The sequence below is a fragment of the Halichoerus grypus genome, chromosome 1 (assembly GCF_964656455.1).
Source record: "Halichoerus grypus chromosome 1, mHalGry1.hap1.1, whole genome shotgun sequence".
NCBI lineage: Eukaryota > Metazoa > Chordata > Mammalia > Carnivora > Phocidae > Halichoerus > Halichoerus grypus.
Window position 1 is genome coordinate 64136532 of NC_135712.1, and position 22907 is coordinate 64159438.

At 45.5% G+C, this 22907-nt stretch overlaps 1 protein-coding gene across 2 annotated transcripts; it reads right to left on the minus strand.

Moving 5' to 3' along the window:
* Window positions 1-2493: 2493 nt before the first annotated feature.
* Window positions 2494-22048, minus strand: POPDC2 (popeye domain cAMP effector 2). Of its 2 annotated transcripts, none has more exons than XM_078066425.1 (4): window positions 21083-22048; window positions 16956-17064; window positions 11210-11741; window positions 2494-5813 (listed from the first exon to the last, which is right to left on the minus strand). In XM_078066425.1, the coding sequence occupies exons 1-3, from the start codon at window positions 21571-21573 to the stop codon at window positions 11253-11255; spliced, it is 1089 nt and encodes a 362-aa protein (XP_077922551.1). In that variant the 5' UTR covers window positions 21574-22048; the 3' UTR covers window positions 2494-5813; window positions 11210-11252. The 2 variants fall into 2 exon arrangements, with proteins under 2 accessions (XP_077922551.1, XP_077922553.1); XM_078066427.1 differs by having other exon boundaries at window positions 11351-11741; window positions 21083-22044.
* Window positions 22049-22907: the final 859 nt, after the last annotated feature.

Below are 22907 nucleotides of genomic sequence, written 5' to 3' on the forward strand. Positions count from 1 at the left end.
TGCTCTGGGATGCACCATGTTCCTGCTCACTTCCCATTGCCTTTTGATTAGAGCTCAGATTCCACAGCTGGTCACTAAGAGCCATTGGTTCTCTTCTCTAGCCATGCTTTTCTTGTACCTTCCAGCCTTGGGTCTTTGACTCAGGTATTTCTTTCCCCTGGATTGCTTCTGCCTTGCCTAACTCTGTCCTTGAAGGCATGGCTCAAAGTCAGCTTCATCATGAATCCTTCCTGATTCCAGAAATAGGAAGTGGTATCTTCTGCTGAACTTCTGTAGGTCATATAGCGGTTTCAGCCGCTATTGTAATGTTTTCCACAATGGAGTGACATAGTGCTTATTTGTATATACGTCATGGATCCAGCTACATCTTAAACTATTTATGGGCCACAAGAAGCCTATTTACACAGGGACTGAGGAGTCTTCTGGGAAAAGATTAATCCTCAGAGGAGTCAGGCCTTGGTGGGGAGGGGACAGGGTGCCTATGATTCATGTCTCTCCTTTGCTAGAGCTCAAGCTCCTTCATGACAGATACCCTGAATGATTCACCTATTGAAGTATGTGGTGCCCAGCATAGTGTTTGACAACAAGTGGATATTTAATAAGTATTCATGAGATAAAAAGAGTATTTACTATCTTCTCCTTAGAGCAAATCTGACTATATGTCAGATTTTATTGCCAAAAATATTAAGCTATACCCCAGAGATTTTCTTTTCACATGTGTAACCTCTATTGTGGGGTTAGTGTAGGAGATTCACAAATCTATATCATGTCAAGAATTTTCCATAGAGGGGTGCCTGGGTGGCTCCGTCAGCTAGGCGTCTGTCTTCGGCTCAGGTCATGATCACAGGGTCCTGGGATTGAGTCCCGCATTGGGCTCCCTGCTCCGCGGGAGGCCTGCTTCTCCCTCTCCCACTCCCCCTGCTTGTGTTCCCTCTCCCACTGTCTCTCTCTCTGTCAAATAAATAAATAAAATCTTTAAAAAAAAAAAAAAAGAATTTTCCATAGACTGAGTAAATAAGATGCTTTGTACCAACATGTCATGCTAGATTTCAAATACGTAAAGATACCATTGTGGCGAATTTTAAAAATCCACAAATTTATCTAAAAACCTTATAATAATCCAGATATCTTTTGCCATTACGTATATCATTAGATAATAAAAGCACAACTTATACCAGGTAAGGTCTGTTCCTTTTAAAAACAAAGACAGGGCGCCTGGGTGGCTCAGTTGGGGTAAGCGACCAACTCTTGATTTTGGCTCAGGTCAGGATCTTGGAGTCCTGGGATCAAGCCCCACATCAGGCTCCACAATCAGCACAGAGTCTGCTTGTCTCTTCCTCTGTTCCTCCTCTCTTGTGTGCTCACTCTCTCTCTCTCTCAAATAAATAAAATCTTTAAAACAAAACAAAACAAAAACCAAAGACACACACATTAAAAGAAGTTCCCATCCTGTGAAGCCTCTGGTATGCACCACATGCGTGTAACAACAGCCCTGCCTGGGCGGTCCTCTAGCTGAGGGGTGGCACCGAATCCCAGATAACATTGAGTCTCAATTTACAGTGTATGAGCTTTTCTGTTGTTTGTTTATTGCTTCATTTCTTCTCCACAGTAGCCCTCAAGGGTTGACAAGAGAGCCATCTAATTTCTCAAAATGGACAGGGGAGAAATATATTGTGAAATATGTGGGGACGAGACAGAAATCAAACAAGAAAAGAAATACACAGTGTAATTTCAGGAAAAAAAAAAATGAGAAAAGAACATAAGAGCTCTGTGGAACACACTGGAACACAGCTCTATCAAGCACATAATTGGAATCCCAAAAGGAGAAGAAGGAGTAAACAAGACTCTGAAGAGAGTCCAAGCAGAACAAGGGGACAGAAGGTGATGGTGAGGTGAGTGGGTATCTTAGCTGGGATGGTGACAGGGGCTGAGAATGGAATGGCCAGAAGTCAGCCAGGAGAAGTTATGAGGGAAAAGCATTGTAGAGAGAAAAAGCATCTGTAAAGGCCCTAATATAGAAAGCAGCTACGTATGCCTAACAGGCCCCCAAAAGAACAGTGTGGCTGAAACATGATACATAAGAATGAGATCAGAATGTAATATGGCTGAAGGACAGGCAGGTAGGGCTTTCTGGCTTATAAGTGGCCAGAAGAATAGGACTCAGCAATCATGCCTTTTGCTTCCCCCCCATTTCCCAGTCTCTTTAATCAACAAAGCACAAAGCTGATTATTAAGTGGGTCCACGTGACTGCCTTTAGCCAATGGACTCTGGGCAGAAGTGATTTGTACGTATCCTTTCTGGGCCACAGCATCAAAAAGCTAGCACTGGAATGTCAAACCGTTTCTTTCTTCAGGTGACAGAGCCAGAAGGTCAAAGTAGATTGAATCACCGAGTTGCAACATGATAACAGTTACCCTCATGAGTCATGCAGACTCTCAGTAGACTTTAAGAGAGAAAAAAACCTTTGTGCTATTAATAAACCAATCCTAATATCACATGGTAAGAAGTTTGGATTTTATTCTAAGTATAATTGGAAGCCATTTGAAATTTTGAGCAAGAGAGTGATGAGATCATATACATGTTTAAATGGCCACTTTGCTGTTTGTACAATAGATTATGGGGAGGAGAAACAGGAGAAATCAGGGGACCTGTTGTAAATCTATTGAAGTTAATTTAGGTATGAAATAATGGTAGCTTGAAATTAGTGGTGGCAGTAAAGGTGGTGAATTGAATTCAGGATACATTTTGAAGATAGGACTAAGATGGATAGAAAGACTCCAAGGTTTTGGGCATGGGCAACTGAGTGGAAAGAAGACAGAGTAGGAGGTAAGGTTGTTGGGATGGTACTCAAGAGTTATAAAGCTGTTTGGTTTAAAGATCTCTTCCAATGAATAGGAAAGAAGAGAGAAAATACTTCCTAACTCCTTTTACAAAGTCAGCATAACCCTGATATCAAACCTGACAATGATATTATAAAATACATAGATGTAAAATTCCTTAAAAAAATATTTGCAAACTAAGTTCAGAATAGGCAAAGAGGAAAATACAATTTAATACAATTGGATTTACTCTGGGATGCAAGGTTATTTTAATAGTCACATGTCTATTAATGTAATTCATTAACAGAAGAAGGGAGAAAAATAATCTCAATAAATGCAGAAAATCATTTAATACAATTCAATACTCATCCATGATTAAAAAAATACCCTCAGCAAATTAGGAATAGGACTTCTTTAATCTGATAGGGGTATTATGAAAACCTAATAACACACATCATAATTAATGGTAAAATACTGAAAACATTTTCCTTAAGGTCAGGTATGAGAGAAGAATGTCTTCATTATCCCTTCCATTCATCCCTGTACTGGAGGTCCTACCCAGCACAACACACATCAAAAGAAAAAGAAGGAGGAGAAGGGGGCAGGGGGAAGGTATAGGTTAGGAAGGAAGAAATAAAACCATCATTATTTACAGATGATTTATTTGAATCTATGGAAAATCCTGAAGACTCTATGGATTGATGATTAGAATTGATAAGTTATATAAACATTTGATTTATAACAAAGGGGACACTGGACACTAGTGGGGATAGGATAATTATTTCAGTAAATGGTGCTCTGTCTATTGGATATCCACTGGAAAATAAAGAATTTAATCTTACTTCATACCATACACAAAAATCAAATCCAGGTTGACTGTAGATCTAACTGTGAAATGTAAAACAATAAAACATCTAGAGGGTAACATAGAAGAATATCTTCAGGGGAGGGAAAGATTTTTTTGAACATGACACAGAAAGGACTAATGATGGAGAAAAAGACTGATAAATTACTACATTGAAATTAAGAACATATGTTCAGGAGTGTCTGGGTGGCTCAGTCAGTTAACTGTCTGACTGGTGATTTTGGTTCAGGTCATGATCTCATGGGTCGTGGAATTGAGCCCCGTGTTGGGCTCCATGCTCAGTGGGGAGTCTGCTTGAGATTCTTTCCCTCTGCCCCTCCTTCACTCGTGCTCTCTCTCTCAAATAAATGAATATAAATAAAACTTAAAAAAAAAAGAACATGTTCATCAAATGACATGATTTAGAGAAAAAAGAGAAGATTCACAAAGTGGGAGAATTTATTTGAATATAAGCAATGAAGGACTTTTAACTTGAATATTTGAAGAATTCTTTTAAGTCGATAAGCAAAAGCATACAAACAAATAGAGAAATGAGTAAGAATAAGAATAGACACTTCACAATAGAGGGTATCTATATGGCTAATAAAAACATGAAAAAATACTCGACCTTATCACTCTTCAGGGAAATGAAAATTAAAACCACAACAACATGCTGCTACCTACACCCAAATGGCTAAAATATTTTTTAAAATGACAAGGGTCAACCATTGGGAGGATGAGAAACATCTAGAACTCATACTGCTGGTGGAAATATTAATTGGTACAATCACTTAGGGAACTGTTTGGCAGTATTTACTGTAGTTGAACATACACGTACCCAATACTTGAGTAATTTCAGTCCTAGGTATATGCCGCAGAAATGTACACATATGTGTACCAAGAAATGCATTCAAGAGTGCTTATACCAGTACTATTCATAATCACCCCGAGCTAGAAACAACCCAAATGCCCATCAGCAGTAGAATGGATAAATAAATTATGGTATATTCATGTAACAAGTAACTGCAACAGCAATTTTGCAAACAGCAACACAATGAACAAACTATTAGAGAGAGAGAGAGAGAGAGATGCCCGAGGACTCCCAGCTGTTTCGGTCCTCAGCTGTTTGAGTGTCCCCAGACTAGGCCCCAAACACGAGTGAAGTCTTGGAGATGACTCTAGCCCGAGCCACTATCTGAACACGACAGCACGAAAGACCTTGAGTGAGAATAGCCCAGCAGGGCCCAGTCAAGCCCCACGTGCATCAGCAAAATAAACTATTTTAAGTCACCATTTCAGGTATGAATGTTACACAACAATGGATAACTGGAATATATGTTGAAGTATTTAGGGAAAAAGTAAAATAGAATGTGTTAAATTTATAAACCCACTTTGAAGTGTTTAAGGAAATTTAATTAACTGAGTTTGTTAAAGTCCCCCTAAAAACTATTGTTTAATGCTAGGGTCCTAAACAGAACAAGAGATTTGTAAGTTGAACTTAAAAGCTTAAGGGAAAACTAGGTTTTTAAATTTCTACTTCCATAAATTGAATCTAACTGGAAAAAACAACAAACAAACAAGCAAACCGTGAAAACTTCTTGGCTAGCTGACTTCAGAGACCCTTTCAGACAGTTCCAAGAAACAACATAGGGACAAAAGCCCGAGCGATTTATTGAGTGCTTACGAGGTGCCACGCCAGGTCTGAGGTGCGTTACCTAAGTCATCTCATTCGATGCTCACAACAACCCTGTGAGATGGGTTTCATAAGTCCCAACTTTACAGGAGAGGCTCAGAGAGCCTATGGGACTTGCCCAAGATTCTGCAGTTAGTGAAGGATGGAATCAGTGCTTTTGCATTTTTGGGTGCCTTCTTCTGGAAGGAATGCTGGTGAGGGCAAATCTGCACAAGTTGCTGGGGGCCCTTGGCGTAGCTGTAGCACCGGCGTGTCCTGGGTCTGCTCCGACCTGGCCCGTGAGCCTTCTAGTGGGTACGACGGGGCGTGCACTCAAGTGACCCTCCTGTGAAGATTCGTGTGGCTGGAGAAAAAGGTAGCCTGTGGATCCTTAAAGTTCAGGAGTGTGGGTTGGAGCCAAGGGGGCCTGTCCCCTGGACGTAACTTTAGAGTAACTATGGAGAGGAGTTCTAGAAGCTGTGGAAAGAAAAAGAGGCAGGATTTCAGCACTCTGGCTCCAGCTAGCTTGCCTCACTTCCCAGTGTTCTTTTCCATTTTATCTTCTTCTGCTAATTCCCACTGTTTTAGCTGGACCCAAGGCCTGACATGGTAGGGGCAGTTGTATCCTTGAATCGTTTCATTCTAGAAACCAGCTTTGAAGTTATTTAGCCCAACCTCTCGTTTTATAGGGGAAGAGACCAAGAGATCAACTCCTAGTGCTTCCTATGAAAAATCTACAGAACTCTTCTTCCTATCTGGCACTACTGAATGAGTTTCCAAAAAGTCTGTATGGCAAAATGATGAGTTTAATAAGGCCCCCATCTTTTATTTTCACACAGAGACAGGTAGGTGAACGAGGCCTGTACAACACAAGTAGGAGGACGTCGGGGCGGGCACGGCGGCAGGCTGCTGTGAGCCAGGGGGCTGGGAGGGAGCCGCTGCTCCGGCCGAGCTGACCCAACACGGGGCCTTGGCGGGGAGAGCGGTGCTACCACCCAGACACCCAGAACCCGAGGCCCTGGGGCAGCTCCTGCCATGCCACGGTCAAGGGCACGTTTTCCACTCCCGGAGTCTTTCCAATGGTTTCTGTGGGAAAAGTGCTGTTTAACAAACCTGACAGCTACAACAGCACCTGACAGCCGCCGCAGAGAGAAATTGCACGCGATGGGTAGAGCGTGACTAGAGTGGGTATGGTGTGATGGTGTTCTGTCTCCCCCTGAGCCAATGAAGGAAGAGGTGAGGCTCTGGCCAGTTGTTGGTTACTCAGGGGCCGAGGAGCTCATCGTGTGTGTTTTCTCTGGGTCTCCATCTTTTTGCTGACCCTTTTGTTCTCAGGGGCCTCTGCCAGTTGCCACCTTCCCTGGAAAGCCAGACTGGGGGGAAATGAGCGGAAAAATCGTGTGCCTCTGACAGAGGGAGAGGGAGATTGCTAGACAATTCCACACACAATAGGATCATGAAATACCTTACACATTCATCCAGCGCTTCACACGTTACAAACTACTTTTGTATACATTATCTCAATTACTCCTCACAGCAACCTCCTACCTGTCTACCTATTAGTAGGTGTTAATTATCTATGAGACTATTAGTCCTGTTCTGCAGATGAGCAACTGCTCTTTATGGTGGCTGAGTGACAGAACCGGAGTCAGGTCTTAGAATCACAGAACCGTAGCGTCACAGAGCTAGAAGGCACCTTACCAGCAACAACCCAGGGCGTTCTTCTCTCAGAGCCGGAATCAACTTGTAAGGTCTCCGAGATCCCCTCTTCTTCCTGCTTGGCCTCTTCCAATGGTGAGAAACTCACAACTCTATGAGGCATCCCATTATTAACACTGCGCAAAGCCCTTCAGCCCTTACCTCATTTGCCCTCAAGAACTACACCAGAGGAAGGCAAATTCTAATTCCCCTTCTTTTTGAAACGTGGGGCTATCGCTCTTGCTCATCTCTTCCAGATTAAACACCTTCACTTCTTTCTACTGTTACTCATGATGATTCATGATGTAGTTACCTGGCACAGTGCCTGAAATACACAGTAGATACTCAAATGTTTGGTGAATTGGTTCTCTGGCCCTTGGTACTATTGTCCTGGTCCTGTGCTCCTTCCCTGACCGCAATTAGCCTCCATGTTGTAATCTGCTTCTCATTTGCTTGCTTATTTATTTAAATAATAGGGAGAAAGGCAGTAACGTATGGTTTCTACTTTCAAATCACAGTTTTCAGAATAACTTGGAAACATAATCAAAATTGGCCAAATTTCAAACAGCTTTCAATTAATTTGTGCTAACAGACTTGTGATCTGACTTCACTGCTCACTCCAGAGTTGCATTCACTGAGCATCTCCTGTAAGGAAGACACAAAATGGAATGTTGTGGAGAGCGTCCCCAGAATTCAGGTGTGTCATGAAGGCCGGGTTAATGGGAGGTCTAACTGGAAGACCCTGCATGAATGCATTATGCTGCAGCGCTGCTCTGTCCATTAAAAGAAACAACATTCAATTCTGGGCACCACCAGACTAAAAGATGCACCGTCTTGAGGGTTGCTGGAGTGGTGGGGGGTGGGAGGGATGGGGCGGCTGGGTGATAGACACTGGGGAAGGTTTGTGCTATGGTGAGCACTGTGAATTGTGCAAGACTGTTGAATCACAGATCTGTACCTCTGAAGCAAATAATACATTATATGTTAAAGAAAAAAAAAGAAGAAGAAGATAGCAGGAGGGGAAGAATGAAGGGGGGAAATCGGAGGGGGAGATGAACCATGAGAGACGATGGACTCTGAAAAACAAACTGAGGGTTCTAGAGGGGAGGCAGGTGGGAGGATGGGTTACCCTGGTGATGGGTATTAAAGAGGGCACGTTCTACATGGAGCACTGGGTGTTATGCACAAACAATGAATCATGGAACACTAATCAAAAACTAATGATGTAATGTATGGTGATTAACATAACATAAAAAAAAAAAGAAAGAAATATAGACCAGAATAAAGCACCATAAAAAGCTAAAAAAAAAAAAAAAAAAAGATGCACCGTCTTCCAAAGAGAGCTCTAATGGAAGCCCAGACTATTTTTAGCGGGTCTTGGTGTGAGGGACAAGCACCGTGTCATTGTGATGAAGCTGTGTCATTCTCAATGAGGCTGAACTCAGCCAGCTTCTTGCCTCTTATGTAAGTGCTGTGCCAGGATGAACAGCACTGAGCTTATAATGCTGGTAGCTGCAGGGCCAGGGAATAGAGGGTGCGTTGTGCCCTGCATTATAAAGGACACAGTAGTAAATCGCTACCAATCACAAGGGACTATGCTTACTCATTAAAGGAATAGCCCTAGAAGGGGCCTGATGGCAAATTAAGTCAAACCAAGCACCCCAAAACACAAGTCCAGAAAAGGATCTCTGGTTTACAGTATCCCATGATCACAGACTGAATTGAAAGCCATCTGAAATTTGTACAACTTGACCAGGTTTTCAAGTTGCTCTCAAAATTCTGTGGTTTGGACGTAAATATGTTTTTTCCTTTCTATTACCTAAATAAACAAAACATTGAAAAACCTACTCTCTTTATATTGCCAGTACCACTACTTTAGAAAGGGAGTTATATGAGCAGTTTTCTCCTCTCGAGGTTCAGAAAAAGCTGGATTTGAAAGGAGGTATTTTCATATGAGAGTCTTAAGGGTGGAGGAGCTTTGAGACTGAGTGGTGGCCTCCTTTCACATAGAACATCCGCACTTGTCATCACACGGTAGGGGGTAGACTCTTCACAGGTGCAGCATGGAGGGAACTTCTAATCAAGCAGGACCCACCATTCAGCAAGCAGGACAGTCCCAAGTCAAAAGAGAAATAGTAGTAAAATATGGCAGAGGGTTCTTGCTGAAAGACACTCGGATGTCCTGGGGCCCGTGTCCAGTATACTGCTGACTGTTTCTCTTTTCCTCTTCCGAACAACTCATCCATTGCCTTCTTACATAAATCCGTTAAGACCTTTGGGGTCCAGCTGGTCCAACACACTCAAGCGCAGAAAGTGAGGTTTGGAAAGTCATGTGGTTTGCAAAAAGTAGCAGACCCAGACATGGAAACCAGGACTGCAGGCGCCCAGTCTGGCTCTCCTTCTGGTTTATCATGCTGTGCCTCCTAACGTCTGGGAAAACTCATGCAGGAAATGTGTAGCCACCTACAGCTGGGAATATTCACACCTTCACTCAAATGGTTTTATCTACAGGCAGAGGGAGAGGTACTAATCTTGGAAGAGTATGGATTAAAGACCAAGATGAGGGTGCAGGGTAGTTTAGGAGAAAGAGCAAGGCAGGAAAGTGGGGAAAAAAGGAAAAGAAGGTAATAGAGAAATACATGAATTATAAAAGTGGGGAAAATGTAAGGGACAAATATGGAGAGGAGAAATTACCTAAGAAAAAGAAAAGGACTTTTTTCTTCTCCTGAGCAGCAAATGCAGGCAACTAAGGACTGAGCAGAAGTCAGAAAGAGGGAAGAAAAAAGAGCAAATAGAACCAGGAAAAGAGAAGAAACCAGGAAAAACATGAGAACACCAAGAGCTACCGGGAGTGAAGAGTGTGTACAGGGAGGTAGGCGTGCTGGACAAAGAGAGGGATCCACAGAACGTGACCCATATGCATGGATGGGGGTGGACAAGTAGGACGGTGAGGATTAGCACAAGGGGAAAGGGGTGATGAGAGTGCTCAGTGCAAATGGAGGAAGTCAATGAGTGATCTTGAGTCCTAGATAGATCCATGGAATTACTCCAGAATCAGCCCAACTATGGTTCTAGGGAGTGGTATTACAGGAGACGACAAATTCCATATCTATCAAACAAGACATCTAACCTCATCATTCACCTCCCCGGCCTCTGTCATCATTTACATAATTTGTTTTTACAAAATAGATAAACATTCATTCATTCACCTTGTGTACCCTGGAACCCTTCCTCCCTGGGCTAGTTTCTTGAAAAATTTGTCAGTGTTTCCCAAAGGATGACGGGTCTTGTAGGCCCCTGCATCACACACACACTTGGAAAGGCCTTCCCAACTGGCAACAGTGGGATTTTCCTCAGGAAAAGCCAGGCCTCTGCCATGGCCAGGTGGAGTCCCAGAGGAAAATGTCACAGCATTGTGAGAGCCACCAGGGGGAATGTGAAAGCAATTTCCCAGAACTACTCAGTATAGCCTTTCTTGTACATTTTCCTGAGCTGTGAGGGAAATCCTGCCCTTCCTGTTAGGTCCTCCCACATTAGTGCCCATCCACCTCACACAGGTGTGGTTTGGGGGAAAGCCAGGCCATGTGATTAGAGTAACAAAGCAGCACCCAGTCCTCTGCCTGAGTAAGCAAGGTACTCTCCACTGGGGAAGAGGAGAGCAAGGTGGGACATTTTCCTCCAGGGTGATCAGCCTATATCACAAGCCTCTTTGAAATTTGTGATTTTAACAGAGCTAGCTGCCAACCCAAGCTAAAGAGTGACTGCTTTCTAGAGCTGCCTCTACGCTAGGAAGAACGGATAGGAATTAGAACCATGGCAGCTTTTTTTCCCCTTTAAAACGCACGCCACAAATAAAATCCCCTTTAGCCCTAGCTATCTAAGGCCTTAACTCTTCACACAAACTTGCAAACAATTTCACAACCATTCGCTTGCTCAAAATGTCAACCAGCCCACTTTCCAAAATGCAATCACACTTAATAAAAATGAGTTTAAAAAAAATCCCTCATGCCTTGCATGCACCTGGAATGAGTCGCTACTGCAAGGTTGGGTTAATGCCACTTTCTGGGAGTCCTCTGAGAGGACAGGCTCCATGAAAGAGTTTTTTTTGCCCTTACAAGCCGAGTTAAGGCCAACTGTTGGCAGGAAGGCGTGGCAGTTGCCTTCCGAGTACTTACACAGGATCCTGAGCCGGGTGGCTGGGCCCGTGTTAGTTCTCCCTCACCTCATGTACTCCCCATCACTCCTATAATCCATGAACGATTCTGATCCCGACACCTCCTCAAAATCCTCCAGCACCAGACTGGTGGAGTCCTCACCCAGGACGCCGCTGTCAGGCCTGGACATCCTGGCCCGGGAAGGAGGTGCAGGGGGGCCGGCAGAAGCCAGAAGAGGAGAGCGAGGGGGTGTTTGCTGGGCGGATGAGGGCATGGCTGGTTCATGGGCTTCCTCATCATCCTTCTCCGACTCTGGCCCTGTATCGGAGGCCGCAGGCCCCAGGACGTGGTAGAGGCTGGGGAGGCGGATGTCGAAGCGCAGCCCAAACTTGGCAAAGAGCTTGTCATTGAGAGCGTAGAGCTTCTCTGAGATGTCATAGCCCAGCAGGGCCGAGAAGAGGTGGGAAATGTATCGCTCTTTGGTCAAAAGAAGGTGGAGACTTTTCCGGGGCCAGGAAATGTAGCTACATGGGGTCTCGGCAGTCAGAGTGACCTGAGAGGGGTCCAGAGAAGAGAGTGAAGGTTTAAATTAGACTAAACGTCCATGCTTAGCACAGAGAAATATACAGGTACTCAACAAACGGCTGCACTTTTGTTGAAGAAACTGGGAGCGCCCACCCTGGCCTCGCCTGGAGGAGGTCCAGTGAATGACTTTTACTTGTGTGCACTGATATGGAGGGTGTCCTTGTCAGCAGCCCTGGGTCCAGCCATCCACTCACTGGGCTTTCACTCCCTTGGAGCCTCAGCTTCCACGCCCAGTCTCCTCAGCTCTCACATTCTGTGGTCCCGTGGCTGATACCGTTAACAGCTAAGGGAGGTTCTGAGTCTGTTATGATCTCGTGAGAGAGACGGGGCCTCCTGCTGCCCTGAAGATAGGCCGGCGTGCTGATGACAGTTTGTTTTGAGAATAAAGAAGGAGAATATATTGCAGGAGGGATTCAGGACGAGTTGGAAAGCAATTCAGTTAGAGAAGAGCTTCTGATTAGGCATGCCAAGCTGCACCAAGTGGCAGAATGTCGGCCTGGAATTCAGGCCCAGGGAGCTGCTCTTGACGTGGCCACGACAAGTAACCAAAGAGATCCGATGGCTAAAGTCAGAAGGGCAGGAAGGAAGAGGAGCTCTTAAAAGCACAAAGTCGAGGGCACCCCACTCTCCATTTATTTAGCCACGTAGGGATTTCTGAGCACTCACTGCGGGCCCATGACGCAAAGCTAAATTACACTTGCAGGGTAGGAAATGTGTGCCTGGCACGTACCAGGTGCTTGATAAATCCTTATTAAAGCAATGAGGAGTGGTAAAGCTAGGCTTAAACTAGAATAGCTTAACTAGGATAGTAAAGGAATAGGGTGTAGAATCACACAATTTTTTATAATCAGATTGGCCACAATACTTTATTTATTTAAAAACATTTTTAAAGATTTTATTTATTTATTTGAGAGAGAGAGCATGGGGGGGCAGGGGCAGAAGGAGAGGGAGAGCAGGCTCCCCACTGAGCAGGGAGCCCGACACTGGGCTCAAACCCAGGACCCCAGGATCATGACCTGAGCTGAAGGAGATGCTTAACTCCCTGAGCCTCCCAGGCGCCGCATGGCCCCAATACTTTAGAAATGAGAAGGCCAGCAGGCCTCATGATGAAGATTTGTGAATGAGGACAGCGGAGATGATAATGATGATGACAGCAGCTAACATTTATTAGGAGGAGACTGTGCGCCAGGCATTGTGTTCAATTCTTCATGTGGATTTTCTAACTAAAGGTAGGGTTGACTTCCAACCATCCTTTATTAGGGATCTCCTATAATCCTTTTAATTCCTGTATTGTGTCCCAGAGCTCCCACTACCCTCCTCTCCTCTCCCCTTCTGCAGTACCCTGTGTCCACTTGCTTCACTCATTTCCTCCCCTCTGCTTCTCGCCCCCTAATCCCCAGCACTGAAGTCAGGCCCCGAAATTACCTCATCAAGCCTGGGAGCTGGCTTCAAGGTCCAGCTTTACCCCTTTGCCAGCTGTGTGGCATCCGACAAATTACTTAGTGTCTCTGGGCACGCTGCCTCAGGAGAGAAAATACTGAAAGTAGTCCCCACAATCTGCCCCTTCCTAGCAGCTGAGCAAGGAGCTGTCGCTGTCTGCCGCGGCCAGTGCTGGAGGTGCGCTAACAATTCCCAAACAAGAACTCAGAGTCCGGACCCTGAAGTGGGTGAGTATCAGAGTCACTCTGGACGTGACCAGCGTCCTTGACGTCAAACACAAAGACCATGGGCATGCTTATGAACATGATCTTACTTCCTTCCATCTTAAAATAAATCAAAATCCTTTTTCTTCAGCTCGCTTCTTTGGCTAACTACCACCTCATTAGTTTACTCCCCTTCTCAGCAACATTCCAGAAAAAGAGTAGCTTGTATTTGCTGTCTCCAGCTCCTCTCCTCTCACTGTCTCTGAAACCAGCAAGGCTTTGTCCCTTGCAGTCCACACCCACTGCTCCTGGTAAGGTCACCAGTGACCTCTACGATGGCGTGGGGCATCAGTTTTCCTGGTCAACCCTGCTGAACCTTCCTCCTCTTTGATGCGCTTTCTCTGAGTGGCTCGCAGGGTATCTCGCTCTCTTGGGACAATCTCCTGGCAGCTCCTCTGAGACTTCCTTTTGATCTCTAGTTCCTACACACTAGAGTATCCTAGGGTTGGTCCATTCTTAAACACTTTCTCTCTCTAAACACACTCATTCAGTGATCTCATCCAATCCAATGGCTTTAAATATCATCTGTATGCCAAAACTCCCAAATCTGTATCTCAGGCTCAGACTTCATTCCTTAATTCTAGACTCAAATATTCAACTGCTAGTGCAGCATCTCCATTGAAATGTCCATAGATGACACAAATCTATTATATCCAAAAGTGAACTTCCTCTCTTCCCGCCTAACTGATTCTGCTTGTAGGCTCCCTTGTTCCAGTTGATAGCAGCTCCATCTTTCCAGTTGCTCAGATCAAAAGCCTTAGAGTCTTCCTTGATCCTCTTTCTCTCACACACACTACACCGAATGCATTAGGAAATCCTTTTGGCTCTCTTTAGAAGATTTATGCACCGACCCTACATGATGTGGTTCCTCATCCCGTCTTTGACTTCCTCTCCTGCTATTCTCTCCCTGTCCTCTCTCTGTTCCAGGCCTCCTTTCTGCACCTCAAACATGCTAGTCCTTCCCACCACAGGGCCTTTGCACTGGCTCTTCCCTCTGTCTAATATGCTCTGCCCTCAGCTTCTCAGAGCTCACACTGTCACCTCCCTCAGGTCTTTGCTCAAATGTCACCTGCTCAACAAAAGACTTCTATGACCACCCAATTTAAAATGGCAACTAGACCTCCCTTATACCACTCTATTTTTTTTTTTACTAGCCCTCATTATCTTTTAACATATTACATAATTATTCATTATGTCTATGGCTTATTTTTTATCTCCCTTACTAGAATGCAAATTGCACGAAGGCAGGGAACTTCTTCTGTACTGTTCACTGATACATCCCAAGCGCCTGTAACACTGCCTGGTATATAGTAAATGCTCAGTAGACATTACTGCAGTGAATGAATGAGTCAGGGAAAGACCACAAATCTTACATGCTGCACAACAACCGAATGTCACTTTCTCAGGTCCTGTATAAATTCCTTCCTCAAAGGTCTTCAGGAAGCCTGCTTATTGCTTGGTTCCATATATTATGCATATATCTGTAATAAAGTTTTGACAACCTTTTTCTCTAATTCTCATTTCAGAGGCTGGTTAAATGGATTAAATGAAATAACATATGGAAAGAGGGCTCGGGTCCAGTAAGACACATGTAAACTGGGGAAATAATGATTTCTGTGTGACACCTTCTATGCTATGCTCTTGGTGACCAACAAGAGGGCACAGTGCTGAATAGTCAGTAAGTTCTTATTTAATTGGATTGCTGAGAGGTGTGATGGGACATTGATTCATTTGTGGTAAACACAATGAGAATTATGCTTCAGTCACTGTGGATTGCCCTATTAGTCTGCAAAGACTGTAATTGCAAAAGGCAAGGACAGGATGAACTATAACTCAGGACAATGCCTGACATTTGCAAAGAGGAAATGGGACTTTACACAGCCAATAACGAACGTGTGGATCTCACTGCTCCCAAAGGAGGTGCGCACTAAAAATAAAAATGGGAGGAATATGACGGTAGCTACATTCCAGGCTGAGAGGCCATCCGGGGTTATAGCCTCTCCTTTCAAGCAGAGCTTAGGGGAGGACACCCGGCTTATCCCCCACCTGTTCCTCGGCGTCAGTGTCAGAAACAGAGGCTGGTCTGGCTGGCTCAGGACCTCACTCGGCCCTCCTGGAGGTTCTTAGGGGCCTGAAGGAGTTCTCATAGAAGGCTGTTGGGCTGGTTGGAGAGGGTGGGGGTGTGTGTGGTGGGAAAGGAACTTGATCAGTGGAGGCCTAGGGCTGGTGGCCCAGCAGTGGGATCAGCATTACCCCTCAGGGTCTGTCCTCATAGAGCCGGGAGTCAGGCTGGGGCAGAAATAGGCCCAACCAGGTGGCCCTGCCTGGCATGTGTCTATTCTCGGGTTAGTTCCTATGCTGGCTTGAGGGACTCCCCAAGAGAAGTGGTAGAAGTCACATAGAATCCAGTACTAGCGAACTATCTGGACAGGGGAGTCCCTATGATAGGGTGTGTGTGTGTGTGTGTGTGTGTGTGTGTGTGTGTACTCCACTCTACTGGTGCCCTGCTCATTTTAAAAAAGAACAGTAATAGTTGAGCCAGGCAACTTCACTTTGTCACTTTCTAGATGAAGACCTTGGGCAAATTGCTTGATTTTTTGGAACCTCAATGTCCTTACTGTTAAATGGGATAATAATAATATCCACCCCAGAGGGTTGTTGTGAGAATCAATAAGGCAATATAATATTTAGTGCCTGACACATAGTAGCCTTTCAGTAAGGGAGAGCTACAAAGCAAGGAACCAAGTTTTGAAGGATTGGCAGAGAAGAGAGCAGGGCCAAGCAGCCAGGCCCCCACCGTGGAGCATGGCAGTGACTGCCCCATAGAGTTCCCTGAGACACCAGCTGCCCACTGCCAAGCCAGGTCAGCAAACCTTTACTGAACACCTACTGTGTTCAGGGTACTGTCCTTTGGAGTCTGGGAATAGAAAGAAGAGGAAGCCCAGATTTCTACCTCAAAGAGTCAGGAAAGGAAACCAAATCGTTAGAGCAGAGAGCAATCTGCGCCCCAGTCAGCATAAGTAAAAGGAATAGAAAGGCACACAGACAGAAACCCGAAGCTGTGGGGATTAGAAGCCGAGGGGGTCAATCTGGGCAGGCTTCAGAGGAAGTAAGCTGCCATCGCCTCATTTGGGGGGGCGGAAATGTATTTCAGAGAGAAGGTACCGTAGGGGCCAAGCATGGCCATTGCAAAACAGTGGGATGTGTTTAGAGAGTGTGGGTTTTTATGTTGTGGTCAGGGGGTCTTCCCGAGTTTTTGGCCTCGGAGTGACACGGCCTCTCAGGGGTTAGCACCTCCCTGCCTCCATCCCCTGCCGGCAGCCCAGGCCCTCTTTCCACAGCAGGAGAGCGCTCCCACCCCTAGCATCACATTGGCAGTGGTTCAGAGAAGAGATGTGGGTGGGGACAGCTGGAGGGGGGCATACTCCTGGGTCACAGTGGGACAGGGTGGGCCAGAGCCGCCACAGGCTCTGGATTACCTGGAACACTCCCTCCTCCGAAGGCTGCAGCGATTCCCACTCAGGAGAGTCCATGAACTGGTAAGGGAAGATGTAGTGCAGAAACTGCCCATCCTGGCTCACACGAACCCTGGCAAAGGGAGAGAAGAGACTGTGTGGGAAAAGGAAAGTGGCCACCCGAACCCTCTTCAGTTGAAATTACGTATTTAGAAATGGAAAATGGTTAGGATCCAATATGGGCTTTTTCCTCTTTCCCCTGGAAAACTCAGAGTTTCAGCTTCAACCTCTCTCTTACACTGAGTTATACCAGGAAAGGAGGTGTCTCTAGCAAACAAAGGGGGGGCAGATAAAGAGATCTCTGAGGTACACTCTGTCCATCAGGAAGGAGCTATTGTTCCTTTTTTTTTTTTTCCTGGAGCTTTACTGGCTAAATACCCATGTATGGAATACCTCCTGTGTTCCTGGAGGTCTGGAAAAGCAGAGATGGGTATGATCTGATCCTTGCCTTTAAGGATTTCACAATTTAGTGGAAATCCCAGAGGTGTAAGTCAGTGTGTGCCCTTGTGGAACCGGAGACTAGAGGAGGGAGAGAGATTAGTTCTCTTCAAATGGCAGACTTCTCAGAGATGACATTTGAGCTGACTTTTGAAAAATGAATAGGATGCTGAGAAGCCGATGAGGATGGGGATAGATGGTGGTGTGGTAGTCTGTCTTCCCCTATCTGCTCTTTCCTTTCCTCCACAGTACTAGAGTTTTAGCGGGGATTGCAGCTGATCAGCTAGAGCACATTTCCCTACCTCCCTTGCAGCTAGGTATAGCCACGTGATTAAGTTCTGGCCAAATGGGATAGTAGCGCTCCAAATCTTGCTCCTAATGAATGGCTGCATATATGCATGCATACAAATTACCAAAGACCATCACCAATTAATAAGCTATTGCCTTTTGTCTGACAACTTAAGATGGAAGACAGAAGGGGATGTAGCTCTCACACCAAGCCAAGGATGTGGTGTCAGCCCATAGTCTCCGATGGCAGAAACACAGGTGCTCCTACAAGACCAGGTGATATATAGAGATAGCCGTGCAAAACTTCCCTGAGTAATAAAAGATACAAGAGAAAATGAAGTGCCATGCTCTCCTACCTCAGGGTCTCCACATAGTCTGTCCCCTCTAGCTGGACCTCTTCCCAATCTCCACCGTCTCCTCAGATCTCAGCTTAAACATTCCTTCTTCCAAGAAGTTTTGTTGACCTCCCCAGAAAAGTTAGCTCCACCAGGTACATGCTCTGACTGCACTTTGCATTTTTCCTTGGAAACATCATGTCTATGATTCGCCACTATGTCAGGCATTATTGATTTTCTTGATAGACAGTAAGAACAGTATTTTTCATATTTTAACACTGGATCCTTAGTCCCTAGTGCTTTTAATAAATATTTTTGAAGGGGAAAAGTAAGAAAAGAAGGTAGGAATGGAGGGAGAAAGGAGAGAAGAAAGGAACAGATTGAATTGATTGTGTGAACTCACTTGTGTCACCATAAAACGGGACTAACATCTCAAGGAAGAGCTTCTCGAATACAGGAAGAGAGATAGCAGGAGAGAACAAAGCTGCTGCTGGATACACCAGACCCTCTTACCAGATCCTCAGGCAAGGGATCTGACCACTTGAGCAAACTACGAGGAGTGTCATCATTTAAAGTATAACATCTAATGAGCCCACATGGCTCCCTGAAGCCATTTAAATTGGTATATTACGCCCTTTATCATTTAAGTCTCTTCTTCCTTCTTGATCCCCTGGATGACAGGTATTGCCTCCCACATGAGTAGCTTAGACAGTTAGTTCTAGGAGGCTGTGCATGAGAGACTTCTGTAGGAGAGAAACTCACCAACAGTAAGCCCAGCTTAACAAGGTGACAAAGCTTGGGGAAGTCACTTGGCCTTTCTGAGTCTTAAAAGGGACTGGTTGCATATATTAAAACAGAACAGAAAGGGCATCTGAGGTTTCAGCAAAGGGCTCCAGATGAGAGCCTGCACGTGATATGGGGGAGGTCCACCCAAGAAGCCCCTACTTCCTGGCACAGTGTTCTTGTACACCTTTGAGGTGTTGGGTACCTCAACTGCCACCAAGGTAAAATGATTCTCCTTTAAAACTGGAGCCTGGTCACAGACAGGAAGCCTCTTCTCCCAGCTCCAACTTAGCAAAGTTGAGACAGGATGACATGGAAAGATAATAAATAAAACTCTTACTCCAAACCTTGAAAAGCAAGAAAAAACCTGTCTAATTTCTGACTCAGGTTTTTGATGCTAAGTATACTAGGAAAAGCCACACTGAGGGGGCAAGCCCACCTCTCCCCGTCACAGGGAAGGGGTCTTCTACAAATTCATGGTAAATTCATCATATTAAAAGTAGATTAAAGATATCATATAATAATCATACACCATACAAGTGCTGCGAGCCTTTCTCCCACCTGTCTCAGCTCCCTCCTCTGAACAGAAGAGCTATGGGCAGCAAATAACATCCTGGATCTCCTGAAGGAGAACATTTCTTAAATTGTCTTTATTTTAAAGATTTTTATTTATTTATTTGTCAGAGAGAGAGAGCACAAGCAGGGGGAGTGGCAGGCAGAGGGAGAGGGAGAAGCAGGCTCCCCGCTGAGCAGGGAGCCCGACGCGGGGACTCCATCCTTGGACCCTGGGATCATGACCTGAGCCTTAATCAACTGAGCCACCTGGGCGTCCCAGATTGTCTTTATTTGAAGCATGGAACTGTAGGCGGCAAACATTTTGGCAACAGTCATAATGTACTTCTGTTTACACATGTATTTCTTTACAAATCATTCCATTTGTTTACACTTCAATTTATTCATAAATGAAATGAAATGTCTCCCCACAAAAATCTCATAGATCATTCAACCCAGGACTCTGAGTCCAAACAAAATCTCACGTATACCTAACGCTTTTGATTCTACACCGTGGTACAGAAATGCGCGTTATTACTACCAGTAGTCATTGTGGTACCATCATCATCATTCTGAAACTCTTTTTTCCCCTTTTTTTCCCCACCTTGGAATCAAGCCTGCTGATAAGATTACGATCTTACCTTTTCTATCAACTTCTCCTGGTCTCAAAAAAGCAGGGAAGGAAACCGAGAAAATAGCTTTTGAAGTACTTTGCTTGCTTTCCATGGAGGCAGCCCAAGTGTACCAGGTTACATAGTTTACTGTTTGATGCTCAGCCCCACACAGAAGTCCCACTAGGGCAATATTTCAAAGATTCCACAACCGCCTCCCAAATGTACAGCATGGAGCCCCGTGTATTTGTTCAGAAGATGTCAGCCAAAGGCCAACACTCACGTATAGGCTGATGGGCATACGCTAATGCTGACTAAGACCACTCCTGCTCATTTCTGCTGTCACCCGTCCTGAGAGGAATCAGCCAGGTATCTCTACCAAATCCTCAATGAGACATGTATGGGCATCACTACTCTTCCTTCACTGTGTGGTCTTCTTGGTACTTGATCACTGGTTTGTAAGCATCTCAATAGAACAAATAGGAATGGAAAAGTGGACCAGGAATATTCCCTCTCCCCACCTCGTTGTATACCAAATGGCTTTCCCACAGAGTCTATATAGGATATCTTCAACATGATTGGGGCTCTTTCCTTGATGCCCCGGCATGGTATAGGCACTGTTCCCTGCACATAGTCAGCACTTAGGAAATACTGAATACATATGGAAGGAACAAATCAACCTTATTGAAATGTTCACTTGTTCAAAGCTTACAGAGATATTGTGGCAGCTTAAGCATGACCTGCCGATGTGTGTAACGCGCGCGCGCGCGTGTGTGTGTGTGTGTGCATGTGTGTGGTCATTTTAGACCCAGGCTCAAGAAACACTCACCCCACACCTCCTAGCACCAAGCGCACACACAGTCCTTCCTGCCAACCGAGAAGCTATCTCATGATCTTGTTTCCTCTTGGAAAATGCTAAGAAAGAGGAACCAAACCCATGCTTAGAAAAAAAACCTGTTTTTGTTTGTTTGACTTGCCACATCCTTCCCTCAATGGAAGGGGCCTCAGAATGGAAAGGGACACACTAGGAAACGAGAAGCATGGGCAGAGGGAGGAAATGCTGAGCCGTGACGGAGTAGCTTACCGGCCAGACAGTAGCAGGGACAGGCGGTTGATGGGTGTCTCGCCCTCCACAGCATAAGTCTGCTCAGTGGCCAGAGTCAAGACCTGCTCCTCACAGCAGTGAACAATCTCCTTGTACACCTGCAGAGGCACCTGCAGGGGTAGACACAGTGTCTTGTAGAGGACTTCGAACTCCTCGGGGAGGGTGTTCCTGCGCAGGCGGTAGATCAGGTAAGCCAGCTGGAGCACGCAGGCCATTGCCAGCAGGAAGCTCCAGAGGATAATGTCCAGGCCGCAAGCATCAAACCAGCCCCACATCACACAGCACACGTAGCCCGTGCCCAGGAAGCCAAAGAGGTAGAAGCATCCATACACCCCGCTGCCCCCCATGAAGCCCAGGAGCAACAAGCAGTTGGCCAGATGGTAGACGGCCCCTTCCAGATCCCGCTTCCAGCCAACGCACACGGGGCCCTGCCAGAGAAGCTGGCTCACGGCCTGGCTGTTAGCACTCATCTTCGGGGTGTCTCAAAGCCTTGCCGGGGCTCGAAGACTGTCCCCACATAGGAAATTCAAAAAATGGATTAGTCTGTCCTCCCAGGAGGTCTCCTCACATCCGGCTTCTCGCCACCAACTCCACCTTTCCTGAGAGGAATGCCTCCAGGAGCTTTGGGAATAAATGGCAGAGCATAGCACACTTCATGGAGGATTTTTAAACTTGTTTTCCCCTCTCTGTTTCTTTCAGCAAGGCTCTGGCCCTCTCCGCAGAGCTCTGGCGAGCTTCCTTGGCTCCAGGTTTCTTAGGACAGTCTTCACATTTGGCTCTCAGCAGCAAACCTAAATTGTCCCGAGGCAAAGCTAGGACTCTGGGGCTGAAAACTTTAGCTGTGAGGGATAAAGTGGCCACATCCTGCTCTTAGTTGTCCCCACCAGAATGAGGAGAGCCCAGCACGGGATGCACACTTGTGTTCCATTTGGAATGCGTCTCTCTTGGCACCGGAAGAAAGGGTGACCCCAGATGCATACCATGTTTGGAATTGGAATCCAAGAGGTACTGGCAGTGAGAAAAAACAGACCAGGCACACAGGCAGGCTGGCAGGGCACTTAACATATCTCCCCAGAGGACGAGACCTCGGAGCCAGGGAGGCAGGCAGGGGAGAACAAAGGAAAAGTGAGCGCAGAATTTACCACAGTGCCTCAGGCAGGATACTGTTCAGAGTTCCTGTGGGGAGGGCTAGGGGCTCTCCTGGGGTAGGAGGACACATCAAAGTAGGAAAGTAGGGGACTATTATAAGAAAAAATCCTAACAGTGAGAACTGGAAAACCCCTCAGAGCCTTTATTAGGTCACATTATAAACATCACTAGGCATTTATTTGACATCCATTAAACAAAAATGACTATGCAAAGCAGCTCTTTGAATTCTAAGCTGAATTTCTCCTGCTTATGTCTGGATCTAATAATAGTTAATACAATGGTAATACATTACTCAGACCATCACTCTACCCATTATTTGCAAATTATAATAACTGCCACCTATTAAATACCTACCAAGGGCCAGACCATGATTAGGTATTTTACACACATATTATTTAGTCATCACACAACCCTTCCAAATAAGTGTTGTCTTTCTTCTAGATCTGAAGGAAACTGAGGCTCACAGAGGTAACAAGTTCCCATAGGCAGTTAAGTGGTCCAGCCAGGATTTGATCTCAAGTCGGACTCACTGCTGTGTGCCAAGTAGTTTGCACAGTAAGTGGAAATAGACTAGATCCATGACTCCCAACCCCACATGCTGCCCCCTCCCGGAAGTCTGATGATGTCCAAGGAACTTCTGGATGAACCTGGCATC

What these genes read in the sequence shown, in the direction of transcription:
- POPDC2 (XM_078066425.1), bottom strand. Translation starts at nt 21,573, where the DNA reads ATGAGTGCTAACAGCCAGGCCGTGAGCCAGCTTCTCTGGCAGGGCCCC. An exon ending in TCCCTGCTACTGTCTGGCCG is followed by an intron (nt 17,065 to 21,082) that starts GTAAGCTACTCC and finishes TCCCTTTGCCAG; the next exon opens with GGTTCGTGTGAGCCAGGATG. An exon ending in CGGAGGAGGGAGTGTTCCAG is followed by an intron (nt 11,742 to 16,955) that starts GTAATCCAGAGC and finishes GACCCCTCTCAG; the next exon opens with GTCACTCTGACTGCCGAGAC.